Below are 27842 nucleotides of genomic sequence, written 5' to 3'. Positions count from 1 at the left end.
TGAAGAAACTTGGAGACCATTTATTCAACATTTTCATATAAGCTAAACTGACTTTTCCTAAACCTTACTTTTATTGTCCTTAATTATTTGTATGGAGGTGCGGAGTTATTGACGCTACTGTGTATAATTGATATAATGCAATGGCCCATGTCGGTTAGGATTTTTTTCATTTTTTGGGGGGTGAAGGGTTTCTTATTTACTCCATTTTTTGTAACCTCTATGAGTTTGAGAGGTTATTATCATCTATTTGTATTTATACCTTAACCTATTAATTATGTACTCTCAAGCTCCTTGTACTCATGTTTCATTTATGTTTGATTAAAATCAATAAAAATATTTAAAAAGAAAGGACTATTCTGAGGAAAGGGTGGAATAGGCGCAACGGGCCGAGTGGCCAGGCATGCTCCTGTTACTTATTTTCTAATGCACGGGTTTACCTTTGCGCCTTGTTCTCCCTTGGTTTTCAGCCGTTCGGATTGCACAGGGGAGCGGTGAGAGCTCCGGAGATCCATCGGCAACCTCTGCGGGGCAGCTCCCGTCTCCCAGCAGGAAGGGACGGGTCTGGGAGACAACTCCAGACAACAGGCCCCGATCCTCGGCGGGGAAAGGCCGGGCTCCCTCCGTGTAGGTGAAACATCTCACGGAATCTCCGCCGGTCTCTTCAGCTCTGCCTTCGAAAGGATTCACGACCCGCCGGTGGTGCAGCCGAAACCCGAGGCGCAGCTCCCGGTCTCCGGCCTCACGCGGTCCCGGTTCCAAACCCCGGCCCGGCCGGGCGCTCAGCGTCCCGCCCACTGACAGCCCTCAGCCAATGAGAGCATCTCTCTCCCAGCGGTGATCGCAGATTGGCTGTGAGTGTGAGGACGGGCAGCTGCTGGGAGCTGGAGATGTCAATCACAGTTTGTTCCCAGAATTAAAGCAAGTTTCCCGAAACTCAAATTTCAAAATAAATTTTATTATCAGAGTCCAGATAAGTCACCACATACAACCCCGAGAAGCATTTTCCTGCGGACATACTTAGAAAAAGTATAGAATAGTAACCACAACAGAAGCAGGCAGTGAAAGATCAGCCAGAGTGCTGATCTGTGCAAATGCAAATACAAAAATAATGATAAAGAACAAGAACATAAAATAACCGCAGCGGCTGCTGATGGATCTCCGGAGCTCTCACCGCTCCCCTGTGCAATCCGACAGGCTGAAGGCCAAGGGAGAACAAGGCGCAAAGGTAACCTCGTGATTTAGAAAATAAGAAACAGGAACAGACGTTGCCATTCGGCCCGTTGCGCTGTTCTGTCCCTCACTCAGAACATGGCTGATCTTTGCCCTCAGCACCACTTTCCTGCAACGTTCCCAACATCGCCGAGCCCCTAAATATGTCCGTTTAATTTAGAAAACCTGTGGAGAAAACTCCAAATATTCACTGCACTGTGGGTGGGGAAATTTCTCCTCATCTCAGTCCTGCTGAGGTGACCTCGGATTTTGAGTCTGTGTTCCCCGGTTCCACTGCCCAGCCAGGAGAAACATCATTCCTGCCCCCACCCTGTAAATACCCTGTGAGACTGTGTCTGTCTCAATCAGGAAGCTTCTCCATGTGAACCTTGTGTTAATGAAATTGGTGACAGTTCTTTCAGACCAGCAGCTTTGACCACAAGAACACCAGACAGTGGTCAGCACGGAATGTCCTTCAGTGACTGCAGGAGAAGGACTGGATGGACACAGTGGAGTGGTTCCCTGAGCAGACAGTCCAGACCATCTGGCAGAATGCCTCATCACCAGATCTCACCAACTGGCAGCGAGACCTCACCTGTCTGGCAGCGAGAGGGCCCCTCCCAGTCTGATCCTTGCTGCATGCCCGGAGATCACTCCCACAGCGCGCTGCCCCGAGATTACTGCAGTGGAGACGAGACGGTCCCAGTCTGATCCTTGCTGAATGCCCGGAGATCACTCCCACGGCGCTTCCCTGAGATTACTGCAGTGGAGACGAGAGGGCCCCTCCCAGTCTGATCCTTGCTGCATGCCCGGAGATCACTCCCACAGCGCGCTGCCCCGAGATTACTGCAGTGGAGACGAGAGGGACCTCCCAGTCTGATCCTTGCTGCATGCCCGGAGATCACTCCCACAGCGCGCTGCCCCGAGATTACTGCAGTGGAGACGAGAGGGCCCCTCCCAGTCTGATCCTTGCTGCATGCCCGGAGATCACTCCCACAGCGCGCTGCCCCGAGATTACTGCAGTGGAGACGAGACGGTCACTCACCTCTTTGCGGACAGTGGACTGGCGATTATCTCTGGAGAAACATGCAAGGGCCTGTGCCACAGCAGCTGCGTGACAGAAGGCTCACTGATCCTCGGCCTGTTCCCAGGACGCGCAGAAAAACCGACAGCGAGTGCTGATGGAAGATCATCAACTCGGGGAACCAGACGCTCGAAACTTGTTGGCCTGCCATCAAATCGAGATGTCCGGAGAGCAGGGGTTCCCAACCTGGGGTCCACGGTTACTGGTATTGGTCGATGGCATATAAAAAAAAGTTTACGAAGCCCAGTAGTACAGGAATGCTGCCGACTGGCACATTCCAGACTACAGGGACATCATTGGAACTACAGGGATCCTCTACACTGGACAGGGAGTGGCCGGGTTGGCTGAGGAAGCCTCACAGTTGTAGTAGTGAACCACCCCAGGGGGGCACATGGCTTCTCCTTTCAGCGCAGGACTTCAATCGTCTTCCAGGGGAAGGTCCTTCCGACCGCAGGGATGGGGCCTTTGGAGATTCAGCTGACGTTTTTGTCGCTCTAGGTTTTTAAGAGATGGGGTTGCTGGCCATATGGCCAACCCTCCTCCTCTCGTAGCCGGGCTTAGACAGTCCATGGCCGCGTTTTCTTATCTGCTGTCTGTTTAATGTGTTGTTGATCCCACACTAAACATAGAAACGGTCAGAATTTCCACTGAACACATCCAGCAAAACCATGTTGATTCCCTGAGCAAACACGAGGAAATCTGCTGATGCTGGAAATTCAAACAACACACACAAAATGCGGGTGGAACACAGCAGGCCAGGCAGCATCTACAGGGAGAAGCACTGTCGATGTTTCGGGCCGAGCCCCTTCATCAGGATTAACTGAAGGGAGAGATAGTAAGAGATTTGAAAGTAGTGGGGGGAGGGGGAAATGCGAAATGATAAGAGAAGACCGGAGGTGGTGGGATGAAGCTAAGAGCTGGAAAGGTGATTGGCAAAAGGGATACAGAGCTGGAGAAGGGAAAGGATCATGGGACAGGAGGCACAGGGAGAAAAAAAGGGGGAGGGGATCATCAGAGGCAGATGGAGAACAGGCAGAGTGATGGTCAGAGAGAGAGAAAAAAGCAAACAACTAAATATGTCACGGATGGGGTAAGAAGGGGAGGAGGGGCATTAACGGAAGTGAGAGAAGTCAATGTTCATGTCATCAGGTTGGTGGCTACCCAGGTGTTGTTCCTCCAACCTGACAGCTTCATCTTGACAGTCGAGGAGTCCATGGATAGACATATCAGAATGGGAATGGGACGTGGAATTAAAATGTGTGGCCACTAGGAGATCCTGCTTTCTCTGGTGTTCAGCGAAACGGTCTCCCAGTCTGCGTCGGGTCTCACCAATATATAAAAGGCCACACCGGGAGCACTGGACGCGTATACCACACCAGCTGTCCTGATGAAGGGTCTCGGCCCGAACCGTCGACAGTGCTTCTCCCTACAGATGCTGCCTGGCCTGCTGTGTTCCACCAGCATTGTGTGTGAGTTGTTTGATTCCCCGAGTCTGCAGCGCGCGTAGTGGACAATCGCGGTACTGCAGGGGATCAGCCCCTCCCCGAAAGTGAAAGCATTCTGAATCAGGAAGTTCTGGGAGTTAACATGGCTTCGAAAGGAGAGACCGAGAGTTTGAGCGAGGAGGTAATTTGTCCCGTCTGCCTGGATTTCTTCACCGATCCCGTTACACTGGAGTGCGGACACAACTTCTGTCGCTCTTGTATCACACAGTGTTGGGAAAGGGAGGAGAGAAACTCCTGCCCGGAATGTAGAGAGGAGTTTGCTGACCGCACCCTCAGGGTGAATCGGGCCTTAGCAAATCTGACACAAAAAGTTCGAAATCTAAACCTGAATACGAAAGGGAAGGAAAGTAAACGTCACTGCGAGGAACATGAGGAAGAACTGAAGCTGTTTTGTGAAACGGACAAGACACTGATCTGTCTGGTCTGTGCAGTGGCGGAGGAACACAGAGAGCACCGCTTCAAGCCGATTAAAGAAGCTGTTAAAATCTACAAGGTAAAACTAACGTTAGTTCAATACTTAAAATATTTCCTTTGTCCTACATATCATCACACGAGCCTCTATAACTAACACATCATTCTCTGCAACTTCCGCCTTCTCCAACGGGATTCTAGCATCTCTCCGTCCCACAGCCCAACTCCTCACCCCGCAAGTCTCCGCTCTCCATTCGGATCGCGGTCCACGTCCTGTATCGCCCTGATCCACTCGCTCCTCCCCACTGATCTCCCTCCTGGCACTGACACCTGCAAGCGGGACAAGTGCTACACCTGACTCCTAACCTCCTCCCTCGTCACCATTCAGGGCCACAAAAGCCCAATTCCTCCCGTTTCTTCAATGGTCGATTGTCCTCTCGAATTAGATTCCTTCTTCTCCAGCTCTTTACCTCTTCCAGCTGTCCCCTCTCAGCTTCTCACTTCATCACCCTCCTCCACGTTCCCCCTCACGTTGTCTCTCACCCGTCACCTGTCAGCTGGTTCTCGTCCCCAACCTTTTTATTCTGGCTTCTGTCCCATTCCTACCCAGTCCTAATAAAGGGTCTCATTCCGAAACACCGACTGTTTATTTCCCCTGAATAGATGCTGCCTGACTCACTGAGTTCCTCCGGCATTTTGTGTGATAATCGGGTTTGATCATCTGTTTCTTTTGATGCATCTTTGTTTCTATTTCCTTCACTCTCTGACTTCCAGGATCAGCTAAAATCTTCCTTAGACACTCTCACAAAAAAGAAATCAGACTTCCAGGAAAAGGAGCAGCAACAGAAAGAGAAGATTTCCGGAGTTCAGGTGAGGCTTCCTGAGCGGAATTTCTGATATTACTGTCGAGTTTTGCTCCATTTAATGCAGAATAGCCGAGTATCGCAGCTCCAGTGACCTGGGTCCGATCCTGACCTCTGCTGCTGTCTGTGTGGAGTTTGCATGCTCTCCCTGTGGCCATGACAGTTTCAGACACATCCCAAGGACATACTGGATGAATGGTTAACTACAATTAACCCTGTGAAGGTGGTGGAGGGTGTATGTGAATCAGGTGGGAGTTAATGGGTCATTGAGGGAGAATAGGTTTCAGGAAAGCGTGAGGAAATGGAGTTGACGGGAATGTCTCAGAAGTAGTATGGACCTGAATGGACTGAATGGTCACTTTAATGTCATAAGGAAATACAACACAGCAATGCAGTAAACTAATCTTCACCTTTCATTCGACAGAAACAGTCACACAGCGTTCAGACCCACATCACATCCCAGTTTGCTGAACTGCGCCAGATTATCACTGAGAAAGAGCAGAGCTTACTCAGGGATCTCAGGGAAGAAGAGAAGAGGATTCTCAACCCAATGGAGAAAAATCTTCTTAAGATTCAAGAGAATATAAGGATTATTCAAGAGGAAATCACTAAGTTAAAGGAACAGATGGATCAAAAAGACAGTGTGATGTTTCTCAAGGTGAGGGATTACATTTCAATTTATTTCTGTATAATTGAACTAAATGAACAGTGGTATATTTGAAATAAACACAGCACAGCGGCCAATTCTACCAAATCAATTGCCGCTGCTGGTGTCCTCACACAGAGTGTTCTCCTTGCATGACGAACCTCCGATCACTCCGCGAATGACATTCTAAATACCGGAGATTGATATTCGATCCTTTATCAGCAACATACAATATTTAAATGATGAAATTTCAGCATAATTCATCGTAAATTAAACTGCAGTGAATCGGTCAACAAAAGATATGACATCTACCAGTCCCAGGGTCAAAACAGCCCAGAACAAAGTACGAATACGTAACTTATTCCCTTCGCTTTTACCACGTCCCCACTCACTTGACTGGTTATCGTAATAAACACATAACACAGAATACAATGCAGATAGAAAACAGACGTGTTACTCCTACACACAGCATTTACAAATGGCAGTAAACTGTTTTCTCACCAGACAATTGATGCAACTATTCAGGGTTGTTGTCCCAAAACATGACTTCCACAACTTCTGTACATCCCAGGACAGAATGCAATCTTTTCTGAAATGATTTACTCTGATCATAACACAGAGCTGCTGACCGTTTCCTTAATTACCACATTAAATATCCTCTAAAACTCACATTAACTCCCAGTTCCAGTCACAGGCTGTGAGTGTGTCTGGTGCGGTGGGTGTGAGGGTCTCTCTGTCAATTAGTGAGAACAAAGAATGTGACCCACACATCAGACTTATCCTCCATATCCGGTTTCCATCAGATTACAGAAACTTTCACTGTCTCTACTTTTTCGAATTAGTTTTACATGGGATTGTGTCCCATTCTCCGTCATGAGCAGGCCATTTGGTCCATCTTCTATCAATTTCCCCTCGGCCACAAGCCTCCTGTCACCTCCTCACTGCACCCAGCAACAATGCCCCGAACTCCCTGGTCCCTCACATGTTTATCCAGCCTCCCCATTACATTCAATCTCTGCTGATCCATTTCAACCACTCCTGTGGCACTGAGTTCCACATCCTCCTCACTAAATTTCTTGTGGGATTTATTAAAAACCACCTGGCATTTTATCTTTGATTGAAGGTCTCCCCATAAATAGAAACATAGAAACAAAGAAAACCTACAGCACAATACAGTTTCTTTGGCCCACAATGCTGTGCCAAACATCTACTCACTTTAGAAATTACCGAGTTAGCCATAGCTCTCTATTTTTCTAAGCTCCATGTACCTACGTAGGAGTCTTGTGAAAGACCCTATCGCATCCACCTCCACCGTCGTTGCCGGCAGCTTATTCCACCCATTCCAAAACACTTACCCAACATCTCCTTCGTACTACTTCCAAGCACCTGTGTCCTCTCGAGTTCGCCATAATGAGGTACTTTTTCCACCTTCACGCAATCAAATCCATCACTAATCTTAAATTGTTCAATTTTATCATTCTGACGTCATATCCAGATGAAAATGCACAGACTATCCTGTCTTTCCTGTCAGTTTCATCCTCTCAGTAATGGTCTAAATTTCAGCAACTTTCCCTGTAATTTACCCCGTGGTTCTGTATTGCTGGTGTGTGTGTGTGACTGTGGGAGTGGGAATTTTCAACACCTTGTAATGATTTGGATGAAATTCAGGATGTGGACATTAAGTCCAAGTCTAATCAGATTTGTGCTTTTATTTATTTCAGGAGGAAGCTCATCGAAACAGGAGGTAGGACATGCTCTTTACTGAAACCCTGTATGGATTTGTAAAATACTTCAAAATTCCAGTTTATCACCAACAGTTTAATATTTACAGAATCAGTGACGATGTCCAGGAATTGTCAGTGACAGATGAGGCCCTACCGGTTGAAAAATTCGATCACCTCTATTTGTTGAACACAGTGCTGAGAGAAACACTTGATGCCATTAACCGAGGTAAAACTTACAAAGATTCATTTTTACTTATTCATGAAACACAATTAATTTATAAGCTGAAGCAAGGATTGGCTGTGATAATGGACTGAAGTTTATTCCACATCAACCCCACCGACTGGGAGGCATCACTGTCACATGGTCAGCTGGAGATGTCAGACCCCTGGACACACCAGCACAGGGTCACAATACAACCAATACACGGGACTGGCAGATGAACCACTCTGTCCTGATCCCAGGCACACTGCACTAACACACCAGGACATGAGTTTGAATCTACCACAGGAGCTGGGAAGTTAATACTGTTTTGATGATATTGTAGGGAATAAAAGCGGGTATCAGTGTGGTGACAGGGATTGTCAGGAAAATACACAAGTCCTCTGTGCCCTGTGAGTGCAGACTCTGACTAACACAGGTCTTCCCCCTTCTGGAACCACAACTCTCACTGTTGTTAGAGGGAGAAGAGGGGAGCAGTAGTGACAGGGGACTCAATTGTCAGGAGACAGACAGACAGGAGATGGTATGGACGTGAAGTGCACACCCGAATGGTATGTTGCCTCCTAGGTGCCAGGGTCAGGGATGTCTCTGATCGTGTCTGCAGCATTTAGAGAGGGAGGGAAAACAGCCAGATAACTTGTTGCATTTTGGGACCAATTACATAGGAAGTAAAAACAAAGATGTCCTGAAAAGAATCTGACTAGCTTGGTAGAAAGCTCAGAAGCAGTACCCCCAGGGTTGTAATTTCTGGATTGTTGCCTGTGCCACGTGCTGGTGAGGGTAGAAACAGGACAATTGGCAGATAAACCATGGCTGAGAAGATGGTGCTGGGGACAAGGATTCAGGTTCTTGGATCATCGGGATCTCTTCTGGTGGAGGAATGACCTGCTCAGAAGGGATGGGTTGCACCTGGACCCGAGGGAGAATAATATTCTCGGTGAGAGAGGTTTCATAGAGCTGTTGGGTAGGATTTAAACTAATTTGGTGGTGGTGGGGGGCGGGCGGTTGGAACTGGAGTGAAGGGAGAGGACTGATAGTAAAAATGCAAAGATTGCGTGCAGTCAGACTGTCAGATAGGGCGGACAGATGTGAGGAGAAAATTGCAGCCAGCAGGGTGAGTATCAGTGCATTAGGGATGCAGAATTAAAAAGGGTAGCAGATACAGTACATAAATTATTATATCTCAATGCATGGAGTATGGGAAATAAGGTGGATGATCTTGTTGCACTAATACCGATTGTCAGGTATGATGTTGTGGCCATCACGGAATCGTGGCTGAAGGATGGTTGTAGTTGGGAGCTGAATGTTCAAGATTACACAATGTATCGGAGGAAGGAAGGAAGGCTGATGGGGTGGTGTGGCTCTGCTGGTAAATCAGCAGCTAGATGTGACATAGGATTGGAAGATGTTGAATCCTTGTGGGTTGAGGTAAGGAACTGCAAAAGTAAAAATGACACTGACACCAGTCATACACAGGCCTCCCAACAGTCAGTGGGTTGTGGCCCACAGATTACAACTGGAAATAGAAAAGGCTGATGAAAAGGACAATGTTATGATAATCATGGGAGATTTCAACATGCAGGTCAATTGGGAAAATCAGATTGGTAAAGGATCTCAAGAGAGTGAGTTTGTTGAATGCAATGTGATGGCTTTCTAGAGCAGTTTGTCGTTGAGCCTACTCGGGGAACAGCTCTACTGGATTGGGTGTTATGTATTTAACCAGAGGAGAGTAGTTAAAAGAAACCTTAGGAGGCAGTGCTCACAACGTGACTGAGTTCAACTTGAAATCTGATAAGGAGAAAGTAAAGTCTGACATTGTAGTATTTCAGAGAAGTAAAATAAATTACAGTGGTCTAAGAGAGAAGTTGGCCAAAGCAAATTGGAAGGAGATGCTGGTAGGGATGAGAGCAGAGCAGAAATGGTGTCAGTTTCTAGGAAAATGAGGAAGGTGAAGGATAGATGTATTCCAAAAATAAATACTCAAATGGCAAAATAGTAAAACCGTGGCTGACAAGGGAAGACAAGTTAATGTAAAGTCAAAAGAGAGGGCACACAACTAAACAAAAATTAGCAGGAAGACGGAGGATTGGGAAGCTTTTAAATATCTACAGAGAGGAACTGAAAGAATGATTAGGATGTATAAAATAAACAAGAAATTGATTTGAATTCAATTGACTTTATTACTTACATCCTTCATATACATGAGGATTAAAAATCTTTATGGTACATCTCCGCCTAAATGTGCAATGTGCAATTTACAGTAATTTATGATGAATAATATGTACAACAGGCTGGTCAATATAACATAGAAATTCAGTTGTGTCAACACGAGTTAATCAGTCTGATGGCCTGGTTGAAGAAGCTGTCCCAGAGCCTGTTGCTCCTGGCTTTTAATCTGTGATTCAGAATAGCATTCAATTCAAGAGCAGGGATGTGAAGCTGAGGCTTTATAAGGCACTGGTGAAGCCTCACCTTGAGTATTGTGCACAATTTTTCTAAGAAAAGATGTGCTGGCATTGCAGAAGGTTCATTTCATAAGGATGTTTCCAGGAATGAAAGGGTTATCATACGAGGAACGTTTGATAGTTCTGTGTCTGTACTCGCTGGAATTTAGAAAGATGAGGGGGGATCTCATTGAAACCTTTCGAATGTTGAAAGGCCTAGACAGAGTAGATGTGGAAACGATGTTTCCCATGGCGGTGGAGTTTAGGACAAGAGGGCACAGCCTCAAGATAGAGGGGGGTCGATTTAAAACAGATGCGGAGAAATTTGAGCCAGCGGCTGGTGAATTTGTGGAACTTGTTGTGTGTATTTAAGGCAGAGCTTGCTAGGTTCTAGATTGGACACAGCATCAAAGGTTACGGGGAGAAGACCAGGTAGTGGGGCTGAGGAGGGAAAAAAAAGGATCAGCCATGATTGAATGGCGGAGCAGACTCGATGGGCAAATGGCCTAATTCTGCTCCTATGTCTTATGGTTATCAGACCACTACATTGAAGCATTGTGAGAATGAGCTCGGACACACCAACAAGCATTGACATGGGTCAAGATTTCATCTCGGGAGAAGCACACACAGCATAACCGGCCTGGCAAAGCTCCCTCACACACATACACAGGAAGGATTAGCAGATTGTAGTCAGAGCCTCAGCAATGTACGTTGTTATTTCCCTCAGTAACCTGGAAACCAATCTCTTCAGAGACAGTCATTTATTCATTTAAACAACTCAATCACGTGTGACACACGGCCACAGAAATAGGCACAAATTCCCATTTAGGATTGAAATCTGCCGTCCTTACCCAGTCTGTCTGTTCTGTGGCACTGAGCTACCCTCTGACGTGACGTCACATCAACACTTCACAGACAGACTTCGGGGTGAGATTCCTCAGGAGGATGATCTGGGAGGGTTTGACGGATGTTGAACTCACGGCCAACTTCATCAATCTGCAAGACTAAGATGTCTTCTTGAGCATGGCCCATTTGTCTGTGTTTGCCCCCCCCCCCCATCCCTCTAACCATTTCCCATCTGTGTACCTGCCCAAATTTATTTTAAAATATTTTATTTTTACCTGTTTCTACAGCGTCTGAGGGCAAATTCCATTTACAAACCTCCCTCTCTATGAGAATGTTACCCGATACACCACTCAGAAAAATTTCCCATCTCACTTTCAATCTGAGGCCTCTGGTTCTGTACTCACATTTCTTGGAAAAAGAAACGTTATTTAAGCTCCTTATGAATTATTTACCTCGATAAGGGGTCATTCCTGAACATCCTACACTACAGCTGAATAGCCCAAGCTTATCTACTCTCTACTTTTAACCCAAGCCCCCAGTCCGGGTAACATCCTCCTGAAGCCTCCTGTCCAGCGTAATGACATCCTCCCCATATTCGGGAACCGGAAATGCAGACAATGCTCCAACTGTGGACTATCATCGACATCAAAGGCCTTGCTGAATTTCATGTGGACAGTGTGGAATAGACTGATGAATACAGGACTGAAGGTGTTTTTTTTTTTTGGATTGGGAAAAGAAGGGCGGCGTGGGAGCTAAATTCTGAAGGAAGGCAGTTCTGTAAAAAACTTCGCGTACAAGCACAACGAGACTGCGCAGGACAGCGCGGAGAGTTTAAAAAGATTACCACCCTATACAGCGGGCAGCGGAGTGGGTGGCAGCAGATTGTAGGGCTCTGGTTCAACGGGCTTAGGCGGCAACGGGAAGAGGCGAGAGCGAGGCACCGACTCTTTTTCTCCCCTTGGCAAATCGGTCCGGACGGACGGGGGTAATAGCAGGGCACATTAGCTAACGCTTTAAAAAGTCCGTGTGCTTGGCGAAGTAAGTGGGTGAGTTGACCTATCTTTCTTTGTTTCATTCCTGTAGAATTAGTTAGCATGTCTGCAGGGTTAGTGCTTTGTTCAGGGTGTCAGATGTGGGAATCCTGGGAGACCTCCAGCCTCCCTGATAGCCACATCTGCACCAGGTGAACCGATATTCAGCTCCTCGGAGACCGTGTTAGGGATCTGGAGCTGCAGCTTGATGACCTACTGCTTATTAGAGAAAATGAAGAGGTGATAGACAGGAGCTACAGGGAGGTAGTCATCCCTAGGCTACAGGGGTCAGAAAACTGGGTGACTGTCAGGAGTGGGAAGTGAAATGCCCGGATAGTGGAGAGCACCCCTGTGGCTGCCCCCCTCAGCAACAAGTATATCGTTTCAGATGCTGTTGAGGGGGATGACCTGACAGGGGACGGCCACGGTGACCGGGTCTCTGGCACTGAGCCTGGCGCTGTTGTGCAGGAGGGAAGGAGGGAGAAGAGGAATGCGGTAGTCATAGGGGATTCCATAGTCAGGGGAACAGACAGGAGATTCTGTGAGCCTGATAGAGATACCCGCATGGTGTGCTGCCTCCCAGGTGCCAGGGTACGGGATGTCTCGGATCGGGTCCAGAATATCCTGAAGGGAGAGGGCGAGCAGCCAGCTGTCTTGGTACATGTTGGTACCAATGACATAGAGAGGAAAAGGGAGGAGGTCCTGAAGAGAGATTTCCGGGAGTTAGGAATGAAGCTGAGAAGCAGGACCTCCAGGGTAGTAATCTCAGGATTGCTACCTGTGCCACGTGCTAGTAAGGGCAAGAATAGTAGGATCAGGCAGATGAATGCGTGGCTGAGAGACTGGCGCAGGGGGCAGGGCTTCAGATTCTTGGATCATTGGGATCTCTTTAGGGGGAAGTATTACCTGTTCAAAAAGGACGGGTTACACCTGAACCATAGCGGGAATGTTTAATAGAGCTGTTAGGGAGGGGTTAAACTAATTTGGCAGGGGGATGGGAAACCGGAATGATAGAGCGGAGGAGGGGGAAAACAGAAATAAATCTAAGATAGTGAGCGGGAAAGATGTCAGGAAGGACAGACAGGTGATGGGGCAAATTTGCAGCCACTGGGATGAGTTGCAGTGCAATCAAAACAAAAAGTACCAAATACTGGACTTAAGGTGTTATACTTAAATACACACAGCATAAGGAATAAGGTGGATGATCTTGTCGTACAGCTACAGATTGGCAGGTATAATTTTGTGGCCATCACTGAGACGTGGCTAAAGAATGCATGTCTCTGAGAGCTGAACGTCCAAGGATACACGGTGAATCAGAAGGACAGGCAGGTAGGCAGAGGGAGTGGCGTGGCTTTATTGGTAAGAAATGATATTAAATCATTAGAAAGAGGTGACATAGGATCGGAAGGTGCAGAATCTTTATGGGTTGAGCTAAGAAATCGCAGGGGTAAAAGGACCCTGATGGCAGTTATATACAGGCCTCCTAACAGCTGCAGTGATGTGGACTACAAATTACAACAGGAAATAGAAAAGGTTTGCCAGAAGGGCAGTGTTATGATAATTGTGGGGGATTTTAACATGCGAGTGGATTGGGAAAATCAGGTCGACACTGGATCTCAAGACAGAGAATTTGTAGTGTGTCTACGAGATGGCTTTTCAGAACAGCTTGTTGTTGAGCCCACTAGGGGATCAGAGGTACTGGATTGGATATTGTGTAATGACCCAGAGGTGATTAGAGAGATTGAGGTGAAGGAATCGTTAGGAGGCAGTGATCGTAACATGATTGAGTTCACTGTGAAATTTGAGAAAGAGAAGCCGAAATCCGATGTGTCGGTATTTCAGTGGAGTAAAGGAAATTACAGTGGCACGAGAGAGGAACTGGCCAAATTTGACTGGAAAGGGACACTAGCGGGAGGACGGCAGAGCAGCAGTGGCTGGAGTTTATGCGAGAAGTGAGGAAGGTGCAAGACAGATATATTCCAAAGAAGAAGAAATTTTCGAATGGAAAAAGGATGCGACTGTGCCTGACAAGAGAAGTGAAAGCCAAAGTAAAAGCAAAGGAGGAGGACATTCAAGGAAGCAAAAATTAGTGGGAAGATAGAGGATTGGGAAGGTTTTAAAAACTTACAAACGGAAACTAAGAAGGCCATTAAGAGGGAAAAGATGAACTATGAAAGGAAGCTAGCAAATAATATCAAACAAGATACTAAAATCTTTTTCAAGTATATAAAGAGTAAAAAAAACAGGTGAGAGTGGATATTGGACCGATAGAAAATAATGCTGGAGAAATTGTAATGGAAGATAAGCAGATGGCTGAGGAACTGAACGAGTATTTGCATCAGTCCTCACTGAGGAAGATATCAGCAGTATGCCGGACACTCAAGGGTGTCAGGGAAGAAAAGTGTGCGCAGTCACAATTATGACAGAGAAAGTACTCAGGAAGCTGAATAGTCTAAGGGTAGATAAATCTCCAGGACCAGATGGAATGCACTCTTGTGATTTGAAGGAAGTAGCTGTGGAGATTGTGGAGGCATTAGCAATAATCTTTCAAAAGTCAATAGACTCTGGCAATGGTTCCGGAGGAGTGGAAGATTGCAAATGCCACTCTGGTATTTAAGAAGGGGGCAAGGAAGCAAGAAGTAAATTATAGACCTGTTAGCTTGACATCGGTGGATGGGAAGATGTTGGAGTCAATTGTCAAGGATGAGGTTACCGAGTACCTGGAGGCATATGACAAGATAGGCCAAACTCAGCATGGTTTCCTTAAAGGAAAATCCTGCCTGACAAACACATTGAAATTTTTTGAGGAGATTACAAGTAGGCTAAACAAGGGAGATGCAGTGGATGTTGTGTATTTGGATTGTCAGAAGGCCTTTAACAAGGTGCCGCACATGAGGCCGCTGAACAAGATAGCCCATGGAATTACGGGAAGTTTACATATGTGGATAGAGCGTTGGCTGATTGGCAGGAAACAGAGAGAGGGAATAAAGGATCCCATTCTGGTTGGCTGCTAGTTACCAGTGGTGTTCCACAGGGGTCCGTGTTGGGGCCACTTCTTTTTACGTTGTATATCAACGATTTGGATGATGGAATAGATGGCTTTGTGGCTAAGTTTGCTGATGATACAAAGATAAGTGGAGGGGACGGTAGTGCTGAGGAAACAGAGAGTCTGCAGAGAGACTTGGATAGATTAGGAGAATGGTCAAAGAAGTGGCAAATGAAATACAATGTTGAAAAGTGTATGGTCATGCACGTTGGTAGAAGAAATAAATGGGCAGACTATTATTTAAATGGAGAGAGAATTCAAAATTCTGAGGTGCAATGGGACTTGGGAGTGCTCGTGCAGGATACCCTTAAGATTAAACTCCAGGTTGAGTCGGTGGTGAAGAAGGCGAATGCAATGTTGGCATTCATTTCTAGAGGAATAGAGTATAGGAGCAGGGATGTGATGTTGAGGCTGTATAAGGCACTGGTAAGACCTCACTTGGAATACTGTGTGAAGTTTTGGGCTCCTTATTTAAGAAAGGATGTTCTGACATTGGAGAGGGTTCAGAGAAGATTGACTAGAATGATTCCAGGAATGACAGGGTTAACATACGAGGAACATTTGACTGCTCTTGGACTGTACTCCGTGGAGTTTAGAAGAATGACGGGGAACCTCACAGAAACATTTCGAATGTTAAAAGGCATGTACAGAGTGGATGTGGCAAAGTTGTTTCCCATGGTGGGGGAGTCTAGTACGAGAGAGCATGACTTAAGGATTGAAGGGCGCCCATTCAGAATGGAGATGCGAAGAAATTTTTTCAGCCAGGGGGTGGTGAATCTGTGAATTTCTTGCAGCAGTGGAGGCCAGGTAATTGGGTGTATTTAAGGCAGAGATTGATAGGTATGTGAGTAGCCAGGGCATCAAAGGTCATGGTGAGAAGGTGGGGGAGTGGGAATAAATGGGAGAATTGGTCAGCTCATGATAAAATGGCGGAGCAGATTCGAAGGGCCGAATGGCCGGCTTCTGCTGCTTTGTCTTATGGTCTTATTTGAAAGAACCAGTATAAGGAATAAGGATCTTGTAGCACAGGTAGAGTTTGACAGGTACAAACTTAGGCAGGTATGACTTTGGCTGAAGGAATAAAGGCATAGACAATTCTGTAAACAGGGCGAAATTGAAAAATCAGAGATGCAAAGGGACATGGGTGTCCTTGTGCAGGATTCCCTGAAGGTTAACTTGCAGTTTGTATCAGTGGTATGATTGGCAAACTCAATGTTTGCTTTCATTTCGGGAGGATTAGAGTACAAGAGCAAGGATGTAATTCTGAGGTTTTATAAGGCATTGGTCAGACCACACTTGGAGTACTGTGAGCAGTTTTGGATCCCTTCTATCGGAAAACATGTATTGGCATTGGAGGGGTCCAGAAGATTCACAAGAATGATTCCGGGAATGAAAGAGTTAACATATGAGGAGTGTTTGATGGTTCTGGGCCTGTACTCACGGGAGTTTAGCAAAACAGCTGATTTATTATCCCTGTCAACCCTATTCTCCCGCTTCTTACCCATAACTTTTGAGACTCTGACTAATCAAGAAGTTTACTTATTAACTTCTGCTTTAAAAATCAAACAGGAGAAAATCTGCAGATGCTGGTAATCCAAGCTACACAGGTCCTGATGAAGGGTCTCGCCAGATCTCTCCGACACCTGACTGGAGAGAGTTGATGTTGGGAGGATATGGGTGGGTCGAGAACAGTAAGCACAACCTCCGACTATAGGGATGTCCATTTAGGACAGAGATGAGGAGGAAATCCTTTATCCACTGGATAGTGAATCTGCCACAGGCAGTTGTGGAGGCCAAATAATTGAGTATATTTAAAGCAGTGTAACACACACAAATTGTTGGGGGAACAGCAGGCCGGGAAGTTTCAATGGAAAAGAGTAAACAGTCGACGGTTCAGACTGAAACACTTCATCAGGACCTGTGTTGATTAAGGGTCACTGCAAATTCATCCCCTGTCCTAATGAGGGGCTGTGGGGGATGGGGTTGTGGGAAAGGGGACAAAGTCATCCTCATCTGCCATCTTTGCCCCCTCCAGCTTCTCATTACGTCTACACACACAGTTCACCCACGGGCTTTCCACCCCTCCCCCTCCTGGTTCAATGTGCCATTCATCTCCCCCCTACTGGTTCCCATTATCACCTCCTTTACTGTCTCAAACCATCACACTCCCCCATTTCAAACTCACAAATGAATGTGAACATTGTATGACGGGCCTGTTCCTGTGCTGTACTGCTCTATGTTCTCTGTTCCCAGTTTCGAAGAATGAGAGGAGATCTCATGGAAACACAAAATTCTTTCAGGGGTCAACAGGCAGGAGTGAGGGAGCATGTTTCCCCTGTCCAGCGGAAAACACTTGGGGTGACCGATTCTCCAACCGATCCCCGGGGCCGCGCTGCCCGAGTCTCCCCCCCCCCCCCAACGATCCCCGGGGCCGCGCTGCCCGAGTCTCCCCCCCGATCCCCGGGGCCGCGCTGCCCGAGTCTCCCCCCCGATCCCCGGGGGCCGCGCTGCCCGAGTCTCCCCCCGATCCCCGGGGCCGCGCTGTCCGAGTCTCCCCCCCGATCCCCGGGGCCGCGCTGTCCGAGTCTCCCCCCGATACCCGGGACCGCGCTGTCCGAGTCTCCTCCCGATCCCGGGGCCGCGCTGTCCGAGTCTCCCCCCGATCCCCGGGGCCGCGCTGCCCGAGTCACCCCCCCGATCCCCGGGGCCGCGCTGCCCGAGTCTCCCCCCGATCCCCGGGGCCGCGCTGCCCGAGTCTCCCCCCGATCCCCGGGGCCGCGCTGCCCGAGTCTCCCCCCCGATCCCCGGGGCCGCGCTGCCCGAGTCTCCCCCCGATCCCCGGGGCCGCGCTGCCCGAGTCTCCCCCCGATCCCTGGGGCCGCGCTGCCCGAGTTTCCCCCCGATCCACGGGGGCCGCGCTGTCCGAGTCACCCCCCGATCCCCGGGGCCGCGCTGCCCGAGTCTCCCCCCGATCCCCGGGGCCGCGCTGTCCGAGTCTTCCCCCGATCCCCGGGGGCCGCGCTGTCCGAGTCGCCCCCCCCCCCCCCGATCCCCAGGGACGCGCTGTCCGAGTCTCCCCCCCGATCCCCGGGGCCCCCGCTGCCCCGAGTCTCCCCCCCGATCCCCGGGGCCCCGCTGCCCGAGTCTCCCCCCGATCCCCGGGGCCGCGCTGTCCGAGTCTCCCCCCGATCCCCGGGGCCGCGCTGTCCGATTCTCCCCCCGATCCCCGGGGCCGCGCTGCCCGAGTCTCCCCCCCCCCCCAACGATCCCCGGGGCCGCGCTGTCCGAGTCTCCCCCCGATCCCCGGGGCCGCGCTGCCCGAGTCACCCCCCGATCCCCGGGGCCCGCGCTGCCCGACTCTCCCCCCGATCCCCGGGGCCCGCGCTGCCCGAGTCTCCCCCCGATCCCCGGGGCCGCGCTGCCCGAGTCTCCCCCCCGATCCCCGGGGCCGCGCTGCCCGAGTCTCCCCCCGATCCCCGGGGCCGCGCTGCCCGAGTCTCCCCCCGATCCCCGGGGCCGCGCTGCCCGAGTTTCCCCCCGATCCCCGGGGGCCGCGCTGTCCGAGTCACCCCCCGATCCCCGGGGCCGCGCTGCCCGAGTCTCCCCCCGATTCCCGGGGCCGCGCTGTCCGAGTCTTCCCCCGATCCCCGGGGCCGCGCTGTCCGAGTCTCCCCCGATCCCCGGGGCCCCCGCTGTCCCAGTCTCCCCCCGATCCCCGGGGCTGCGCTGTCCGAGTCTCCCCCCGATCCCCGGGGCCGCGCTGCCCGAGTCTCCCCCCGATCCCCGGGGCCGCGCTGCCCGACTCTCCCCCCGATCCCCGGGGCCGCGCTGCCCGAGTCACCCCCCCGATCCCCGGGGCCGCGCTTCCCGACTCTCCCCCCGATCCCCGGGGCCGCGCTGCCCGAGTCTCCCCCCGATCCCCGGGGCCGCGCTGCCCGAGTCTCCCCCCCGATCCCCGGGGCCGCGCTGCCCGAGTCTCCCCCCGATCCCCGGGGCCGCGCTGCCCGAGTCTCCCCCCGATCCCCGGGGCCGCGCTGCCCGAGTTTCCCCCCCGATCCCCGGGGGCCGCGCTGTCCGAGTCACCCCCCGATCCCCGGGGCCGCGCTGCCCGAGTCTCCCCCCGATTCCCGGGGCCGCGCTGTCCGAGTCTTCCCCCGATCCCCGGGGCCGCGCTGTCCGAGTCTCCCCCGATCCCCGGGGCCCCGCTGTCCCAGTCTCCCCCCGATCCCCGGGGCTGCGCTGTCCGAGTCTCCCCCCGATCCCCGGGGCCGCGCTGCCCGAGTCTCCCCCCGATCCCCGGGGCCCCGCTGTCCCAGTCTCCCCCCGATCCCCGGGGCCGCGCTGTCCGAGTCTCCCCCCGATCCCCGGGGCCGCGCTGCCCGAGTCTCCCCCCGATCCCCGGGGCCCCGCTGTCCGAGTCTCCCCCCGATCCCCGGGGCCGCGCTGTCCGAGTCTCCCCCCGATCCCCGGGGCCGCGCTGCCCAAGTCTCCCCCCGATCCCCGGGGCCGCGCTGCCCGAGTCTCCCCCTCCCCCGATCCCCGGGGCCGCGCTGTCCGAGTCTCCCCCCGATCCCCGGGGCCGCGCTGTCCGAGTCTTCCCCCGATCCCCGGGGCCCGCGCTGTCCGAGTCTCCCCCGATCCCCGGGGCCGCGCTGTCCGAGTCTCCCCCCGATCCCCGGGGCCGCGCTGCCCGAGTCTCCCCCCGATCGCCGGGGCCGCGCTGCCCGAGTTTCCCCCCCGATCCCCGGGGGCCGCGCTGTCCGAGTCACCCCCCGATCCCCGGGGCCGCGCTGCCCGAGTCTCCCCCCGATCCCCGGGGCCGCGCTGCCCGAGTCTCCCCCCCGATCCCCGGGGCCGCGCTGCCCGACTCTCCGCCCGATACCCAGGGTCGCGCTGCCCGAGTCTCTCCCCGATCCCCGGGGCCGCGCTGCCCGAGTCTCCCCCCCCCCCCGATCCCCGGGGCCGCGCTGTCCGAGTCTCCCCCCGATCCCCGGGGCCGCGCTGCCCGAGTCTCCCCCCGATCCCCGGGGCCGCGCTGCCCGAGTCTCCGCCCGATACCCGGGGCCGCGCGGCCCGAGTCTCCCCCCCCGATCCCCGGGGTCGCGCTGCCCGAGTCTGCCCCCGATCCCCGGGGCCGCGCTGCCCTAGTCTCCCCCCGATCTCCGGGGTCGCGCTGCCCGAGTCTCCCCCCCCCCCGATCCCCGGGGCCCCGCTGCCCGAGCCTCCCCCCAGATCCCCGGGGCCGCGCTGCCCGAGTCTCCCCCCGATCCCCGAGGCCGCGCTGCCCGAGTCTCCCCCCGATCCCCGGGGCCGCGCTGTCCGAGTCTCCCCCCCCGATCTCCGGGGCCGCGCAGTCCGAGTCTCCCCCGATCCCCGGGACCGCGCTGTCCGAGTCTCCCCCCGATCCCCGGGACCGCGCTGTCCGAGTCTCCCCCCCGATCCCCGGGGCCGCGCTGCCCGAGTCTCCCTCCGAACCCCGGGGCCGCGCTGCCCGAGTCTCCTCCCGATCCCGGGGCCGCGCTGTCCGAGTCTCCCCCCGATCCCCGGGGCCGCGCTGCCCGAGTCACCCCCCGATCCCCGGGGCCGCGCTGCCCGAGTCTCCCCCCGATCCCCGGGGCCGCGCTGCCCGAGTCTCCCCCCCGATCCCCGGGGCCGCGCTGCCCGAGTCTCCCCCCCGATCCCCGGGGCCGCGCTGCCCGAGTCTCCCCCCGATCCCCGGGGCCGCGCTGCCCGATTCTCCCCCCGATCCCCGGGGCCGCGCTGCCCGAGTTTCCCCCCCGATCCCCGGGTGCCGCGCTGTCCGAGTCACCCCCCGATCCCCGGGGCCGCGCTGCCCGAGTCTCCCCCCGATCCCCGGGGCCGCGCTGTCCGAGTCTTCCCCCGATCCCCCGGGGCCGCGCTGTCCGAGTCTCCCCCGATCCCCGGGGCCGCGCTGTCCGAGTCTCCCCCCGATCCCCGGGGCCGCGCTGCCCGAGTCTCCCCCCGATCCCCGGGGCCGCGCTGCCCGAGTCTCCGCCCGATACCCGGGGCCGCGCTGTCCGAGTCTCTCCCCGATCCCCGGGGCCGCGCTGCCCGAGTCTCTCCCCCCCCCCCCCCCGATCCCCGGGGCCGCGCTGTCCGAGTCTTCCCCCGATCCCCGGGGCCGCGCTGTCCGAGTCTCCCCCGATCCCCGGGGCCGCGCTGCCCGAGTCTCCCCCCGATCCCCGGGGCCGCGCTGCCCGAGTCTCCGCCCGATACCCGGGGCCGCGCGGCCCGAGTCTCCCCCCCGATCCCCGGGGTCGCGCTGCCCGAGTCTCCCCCCGATCCCCGGGGCCGCGCTGCCCTAGTCTCCCCCCCGATCTCCGGGGCCGCGCTGTCCGAGTCTCCCCCCGATCTCCGGGGTCGCGCTGCCCGAGTCTCCCCCGATCCCCGGGGCCCCGCTGCCCGAGCCTCCCCCCCGATCCCCGGGGCCGCGCTGTCCGAGTCTTCCCCCGATCCCCGGGGCCGCGCTGTCCGAGTCTCTCCCCGATCCCCGGGGCCGCGCTGCCCGAGTCTCCCCCCCCCCCCCGATCCCCGGGGGCCGCGCTGTCCGAGTCTCCTCCCGATCCCCGGGGCCGCGCTGTCCGAGTCTTCCCCCGATCCCCGGGGCCGCGCTGCCCGAGTCTCCCCCCGATCCCCGGGGACGCGCTGCCCGAGTCTCCCCCCCCCCCCCGATCCCCGGGGCCGCGCTGCCCGAGTCTCCCCCCGATCCCCGGGGCCGCGCTGCCCGAGTCTCCCCCCGATCCCCGGGGACGCGCTGCCCGAGTCTCCCCCCCCCCCCCGATCCCCGGGGCCGCGCTGCCCGAGTCTCCCCCCGATCCCCGGGGCCGCGCTGCCCGAGTCTCCGCCCGATACCCGGGGCCGCGCGGCCCGAGTCTCCCCCCCGATCCCCGGGGTCGCGCTGCCCGAGTCTCCACCCGATCCCCGGGGCCGCGCTGCCCTAGTCTCCCCCCGATCTCCGGGGCCGCGCTGTCCGAGTCTCCCCCCGATCTCCGGGGTCGCGCTGCCCGAGTCTCCCCCGATCCCCGGGGCCCCGCTGCCCGAGCCTCCCCCCGATCCCCGGGGCCGCGCTGTCCGAGTCTTCCCCCGATCCCCGGGGCCGCGCTGTCCGAGTCTCTCCCCGATCCCCGGGGCCGCGCTGCCCGAGTCTCCCCCCCCCCCCGATCCCCGGGGCCGCGCTGTCCGAGTCTCCTCCCGATCCCCGGGGCCGCGCTGTCCGAGTCTTCCCCCGATCCCCGGGGCCGCGCTGCCCGAGTCTCCCCCCGATCCCCGGGGCCGCGCTGCCCTAGTCTCCCCCCGATCTCCGGGGCCGCGCTGTCCGAGTCTCCCCCCGATCTCCGGGGTCGCGCTGCCCGAGTCTCCCCCGATCCCCGGGGCCCCCGCTGCCCGAGCCTCCCCCCGATCCCCGGGGCCGCGCTGTCCGAGTCTTCCCCCGATCCCCGGGGCCGCGCTGTCCGAGTCTCTCCCCGATCCCCGGGGCCGCGCTGCCCGAGTCTCCCCCCCCCCCCCCGATCCCCGTGGCCGCGCTGTCCGAGTCTCCTCCCGATCCCCGGGGCCGCGCTGTCCGAGTCTTCCCCCGATCCCCGGGGCCGCGCTGTCCGAGTCTCCCCCGATCCCCGGGGCCGCGCTGTCCGAGTCTCCCCCCGATCCCCGGGGCCGCGGTGCCCGAGTCTCCCCCCGATCCCCGGGGCCGCGCTGCCCGAGTCTCCCCCCGATCCCCGGGGCCGCGCTGCCCGAGTCTCCCCCCCCCCCCGATCCCCGGGGCCGCGCTGCCCGAGTCTCCCCCCGATCCCCGGGGCCGCGCTGCCCGAGTCTCCCCCCGATCCCCGGGGACGCGCTGCCCGAGTCTCCCCCCCCCCCGATCCCCGGGGCCGCGCTGCCCGAGTCTCCCCCCGATCTCCGGGGCCGCGCTGCCCGAGTCTCCCCCCGATCCCCGGGGCCGCGCTGCCCGAGTCTCCCCCCGATCCCCGGGGCCGCGCTGCCCGAGTCTCCCCCCGATCCCCGGGGACTCTCTAATTCTCTGCTTCTCCCCCCAGTCTCTGTCACCCTGGATGTGGAAACGGCGAGTCTGGAGCTCGAGGTGTCTGAGGATCGGAAGAGTGTGAGATTGACCGGGACCCGGAGGAATCTCCCTGACACCGGGAAGAGATTCACAAACCGGGAATGTGTGCTGGGATCGGAGGGATTCACATCGGGGAGACATTACTGGGAGGTGGAGATGACGGGGAATCGGTTCTGGTGTCTGGGAGTCGCCGCAGAGTCTGTGGAGAGGAAGGGACGGGTCAGTCTGAGACCGGAGTCCGGATTGTGGGTCATCGGGGGGGTTGGTGACGTCGCCGAGGTGGTTGATGACGTTACCGAGCAAGGTAATGACTGGATCATTGTTTTCATCTCCCCCGAGTCCCGACTCGCTGCCGGTCCCATCCCCGGGAGGGTTGGAGTTTATCTCAGTTACGAGTCCGGGACAGTTTCATTTTACAACGCGGAGACCAAGTCCCATCTCCACACCTTCACTGGGAATAAATTCACAGGGAAACTTTATCCTTTCTTCGCGACAGGGGATGAAAAGCAGTGGCTGAGAATCTGCTCCGGTTCCGCTCCGGGTCTGTAAACGGGTCGGGTCCCGGGAACGGCGTCCGGAGTAAAGTCCCTGTAAATATAAATGTGCGGAGAGTGCAGCTAAATACGTGGCTAAGGAGATGGTGCAGGAGGGAGGGCTTCATGTATCTGGACAATTGGGCTTTTTACCCGGGAAGGTGGGACCTGTTCCGACGGGACGGTTTGCCCCTGAACTGGAGGGGGACCAACATCCTTGCGGGTAGATTTGCCAGTGCTGCTCGGGGGAGGTGGGTGTTTAAAAAGATTTGCAGTGGGAGGGGAACCAGAGTGTTAGAGCAGATAGTGAGGTGGAGGAGGATAAAGGTCATGCGAGGACTGCATGTATAGACAGAAATCAAAGGTTTGTACATTAGGTTGTAAATTAATTTTCAGAGCTTTAGAAATTGTAGAAAATAAAGATTTCCAAAAAGATTTTGATGAAGAACATGACCAGAACATATGTGAAAAATTGGCTACTTCAGTTTTACACCTATCGCAATAATTGTCTATGTTAGGAAATATTTTGGATAGTCTCTCCTTTGTTAAATAGTAACAGTGAACAATTTTAAATTGAATTAAACACTGATTGGCACATATCAAAGAAGAATTGACCATCTTCATTAACAAAGGTCATATTAAGTTCTCTCTCCCAAACTTGTTTAATCTTTAGTGATTAAGGGGATCTGTTTTTTTTTGCAGATTTATTTATTTTTATTTTCATTTATTTTGTCATGGTCGATTGATGACATTTGAAGAGTTAATTAGTAAATATTCTCTCTCTCATACACACTTACTGCAATATCTTCAGGTTAGACATTTTTACAAAAATAATTATCTCAGTTTCCATATATGCAAGAATCTGATTTGTTGGATAATATTTTGAATATGAATCCTTCAGTAAGAAAATTTGTAATTCTCATTGGTAGAATTTATAATTTATTTTTAATACATTATTACAAAAAGATAACCTCCCACCTAAGGTTTATACATGATAGAAATATTCGTTGTTTCAGACGTGATAGAGGGGGAGAGATGAAAGGGGGAGGAGTGGCATTACTAGTCAGGGAAAATATCACAGCTGTGCATAGACAGGACAGACCGGAGGGCTTGTCTACAGAGGTCATATGGGTGGAGCTGAGGAACGGGAATGGTGTGACCACACTAATAGGGGTGTATTATAGACCGCCCAATAGTCAGTGAGAATTGGAGGAGCAAACCTGTATAAAGATAGTAGACCTACTTTCATACCCTTCCTCTTAACTAAGGTTTTTTTTTCGGTCCCTTGCTTTCAGCTCTTTTTTTTTGGTAGTCGGCATTGTTATTTTCTGTTTTTAAGTGTATTTACAGTTTTGGGGGTTTGAATGTCCTGATTTATGGACTGGAGTTGTGGTTGGACTGCAGTTTTTTTTGTTACGGGGCTTGGGGAGGAAGTAATTTTACATGTCTTCAATTTGGCTGCTTTCTCAATTATCTTTTTTGTATTATATTATTATTGTATGTTTATTTTTGCACTGTATTTATTTTCTTCATTTTGATTTGGGTTTTTTTTTCTATCTGTAGCGATGTAGAAAATGCATAAAAAACTAATTTAAAAAAAATAGTAGACCGATGTAAGAAACAGGAAGTTGTAATAGTAGGGGATTTTAACTTTCCACATATTGACTGGGACTCCAAAAAACTGTAATAGGGCTCGATGGCTTGGAGTTTGTGAAATGTTTTCAGGAAAGTTTTCTAAATCAATATATAGAGGTACCTACGAGAGAGGATGCAATACTTGATCTCCTATTAGGAAACCAGACAGGTCAGGTGACAGAAGTATGTGTAGGCGAACATTTTGGGTCCAGTGACCACAATGACATTAGTTTCAAGTTAATTACGGATAAGGATGGGTCTGGTCCTCGAGTTGAGGTTCCAAATAGCAGAAGAGCTAATTGTGTGGAAATGAAAAAAGACCTCGGAAGAGTGGATTGGGATAAGTTTTTTTTTCCTGACAAGGATGTGTTCAGGAAGTGGAATGCCTCCAAATGTGAAATTTTGAGGGTGCAGAGTTTGCATTTTCCTGCCAGGATTAAAGACAAAGTTAGCAGGCATAAGGAACCTTGGTTTTCAAGGGACATTGGCGATCTGGTTAAGAAAAAGAGAGAAGTGTATAGCAGGTAGAGGCAACAAAGAGCAAATGAGTTACTTAAAGAGTATCAAAAACATAAGAAAATACTAAAGAAGGAAATCAGGAAGGCAAAAAGACATGAGGTGGCTTTGGCAGATAATGTGAAGGAAAACCTGAAGGGTTTCTACAAGTATATTAAGAGTAAAAGGATAGTAAGGGACAAAATTGGTCTCCTAGAAGATCAGAGTGGTCGTCCATGTGTGGAGCCTCACGAGATGGGGGAGATCTGAAACAGTTTTTTTTGCATCAGTATTTACTCAGGAAACTGGCATAGGGTATAGGGAAGGAAGGGAAACAAGCAGTAGTGTCATGGAACATTCGTAGATTAAAGAAGAGGAGGTGCTTGCTGCCTTACAGCGCATAAAGGTAGATAAATTCCCCGGGCCTGACTTGATATTTCCTCGGACCTTGAGAGAGACTATAGTAGAAATTGCAGGGGCCCTGACAGAAATATTTAAAATGTCTTCAGCCACGGGTGCAGTGCCAGAGGATTGGAGGGTAGCTCATGTTATTCCGTTGTTTAAAAAAGGCTCCAATAGTAAACCAGGTAACTACAGGCCAGTGAGCCTGACATCAGTAGTAGGTAAGTTATTGGAGGATGTTCTGAGAGATCGGATTTACAAGTATTTGGACAGCCAAGGGCTGATTAAGGATAGTCAGTACGGCTTTGTGCATGGTAGATCGTGTTTAATGAATCTCGAAGAGTTTCTCGAGGTGGTTACCAACTAAGTAGGTGAAGGAAAGGCTGTGGATGTTGTCCACATGAACTTTAGTAAGGCCTTTGACAAGGTCCCACATGGGAGGTTAGTTCAGAAAGTTCAGACATGAGGTATCCATGGAGAGGTTGGAGAGATTGAAAGAGTGCAGAGATTTACTAGGATGTTGCCAGGTCTTCAGGAGTTGAGTTACAGGGAAAGATTGAACAGGTTAGGACTTTATTCCTTGAAGCGTAGAAGAATGAGGGGAGATTTGATAGAGGTTTACAAAATTATGTGGGGTATAGACAGTAAATGCGAGTAAGTTCTTTCCATTTAGATTAGGAAAGATAAATATGAGAGGACATGGTTTTAGGGTGAAAGGGGAAAGGTTTAGGGGGAACATTAGGAGGATCTTCTTCACTCAGAGAGTGGTGGGAGTGTGGAATGAGCTGCCATCTGACGTGGTAAATGCAGGCTCACTCTTAAGTTTTAAGAATAAATTGGATAGATACATGGATGGGAGAGGTCTGGAGGGTTATGGACTGGGTGCAGGTCAATGGGACGAGCGGAATAAAGTTTCCGCACAGACTAGAAGCACCAAATGGCCTGTTATCTGTGCTGTAGTGTTCTATGGTTCTATGGAGTAAAATAAACACGACATGAGAATTATCGATCGATTAATTTTAACTTGTTCACCGCATCCGTCAACCGAACAGAAACACCGGGGATTCAGCAGCAGTTGCGGGCGGCGGGTCCTGAGCTCCCCCGGGTCCTAAAGTCCACCCGTAATGAGACAGGTTAAATGGGACAATTGGGGGCGGTGCTGACCGGAAAAGACAGTGAAGATTGTTCATTAAGTTCATCTGCCATTTCTTTGTCCCCCATTACTACTTCACCAGCATCATTTTCCAGTGGTCCAGTATCAACTCTCATCTCCCTTTCACTCTTCATGTAACTGAAAACTAAACTTTTAGTATCCTGATTTATATTATTGGCTAGTTTGCCCTCATATTTCGTCTTGACCATTCTTATGGCTTTTTTCATTGCCTTTTGTTGGATTTTAAGAGCATCCCAATAATCCAACATCCCACTCACCTTTGCTACCCTATATGTCATTTCCTTAGGTTTAACACAATTATTACATGCCTTTTCCAGCTCAAACTATGAATTGATTTAAAGTCAGTCCCATAATTTAATAGTTTTTATTTGAAACCTATCTACCCTCGCAAAGATTGTACTGAAGACTGCATTTGATTTTTCTTCAGCCTTATACGCTTCACATTGAAATAGTATGTGTTTCGACAGTTTCATAATGACAAACTGTACACGACA

The 27842-nt window shown here is 52.6% G+C and overlaps 1 protein-coding gene across 1 annotated transcript in view; it reads left to right on the top strand.

Moving 5' to 3' along the window:
- Positions 1-5621: 5621 nt before the first annotated feature.
- The window catches only part of LOC140721921 (uncharacterized), a 67730-nt gene continuing 45509 nt past the window's right edge, over positions 5622-27842 (top strand). The window contains exons 1-4 of the mRNA XM_073036745.1: positions 5622-5730; positions 7440-7462; positions 7550-7668; positions 23084-23212. Coding sequence (XP_072892846.1) covers positions 5623-5730; positions 7440-7462; positions 7550-7668; positions 23084-23212 — 379 coding nt within the window. The 5' untranslated portion in view covers position 5622. The remainder of the gene's footprint in view (positions 5731-7439; positions 7463-7549; positions 7669-23083; positions 23213-27842) is intronic.

The sequence above is a fragment of the Hemitrygon akajei genome, unplaced genomic scaffold (assembly GCF_048418815.1).
Source record: "Hemitrygon akajei unplaced genomic scaffold, sHemAka1.3 Scf000064, whole genome shotgun sequence".
Lineage (NCBI taxonomy): Eukaryota > Metazoa > Chordata > Chondrichthyes > Myliobatiformes > Dasyatidae > Hemitrygon > Hemitrygon akajei.
This window is presented reverse-complemented; position numbering and strand designations above follow the sequence as displayed.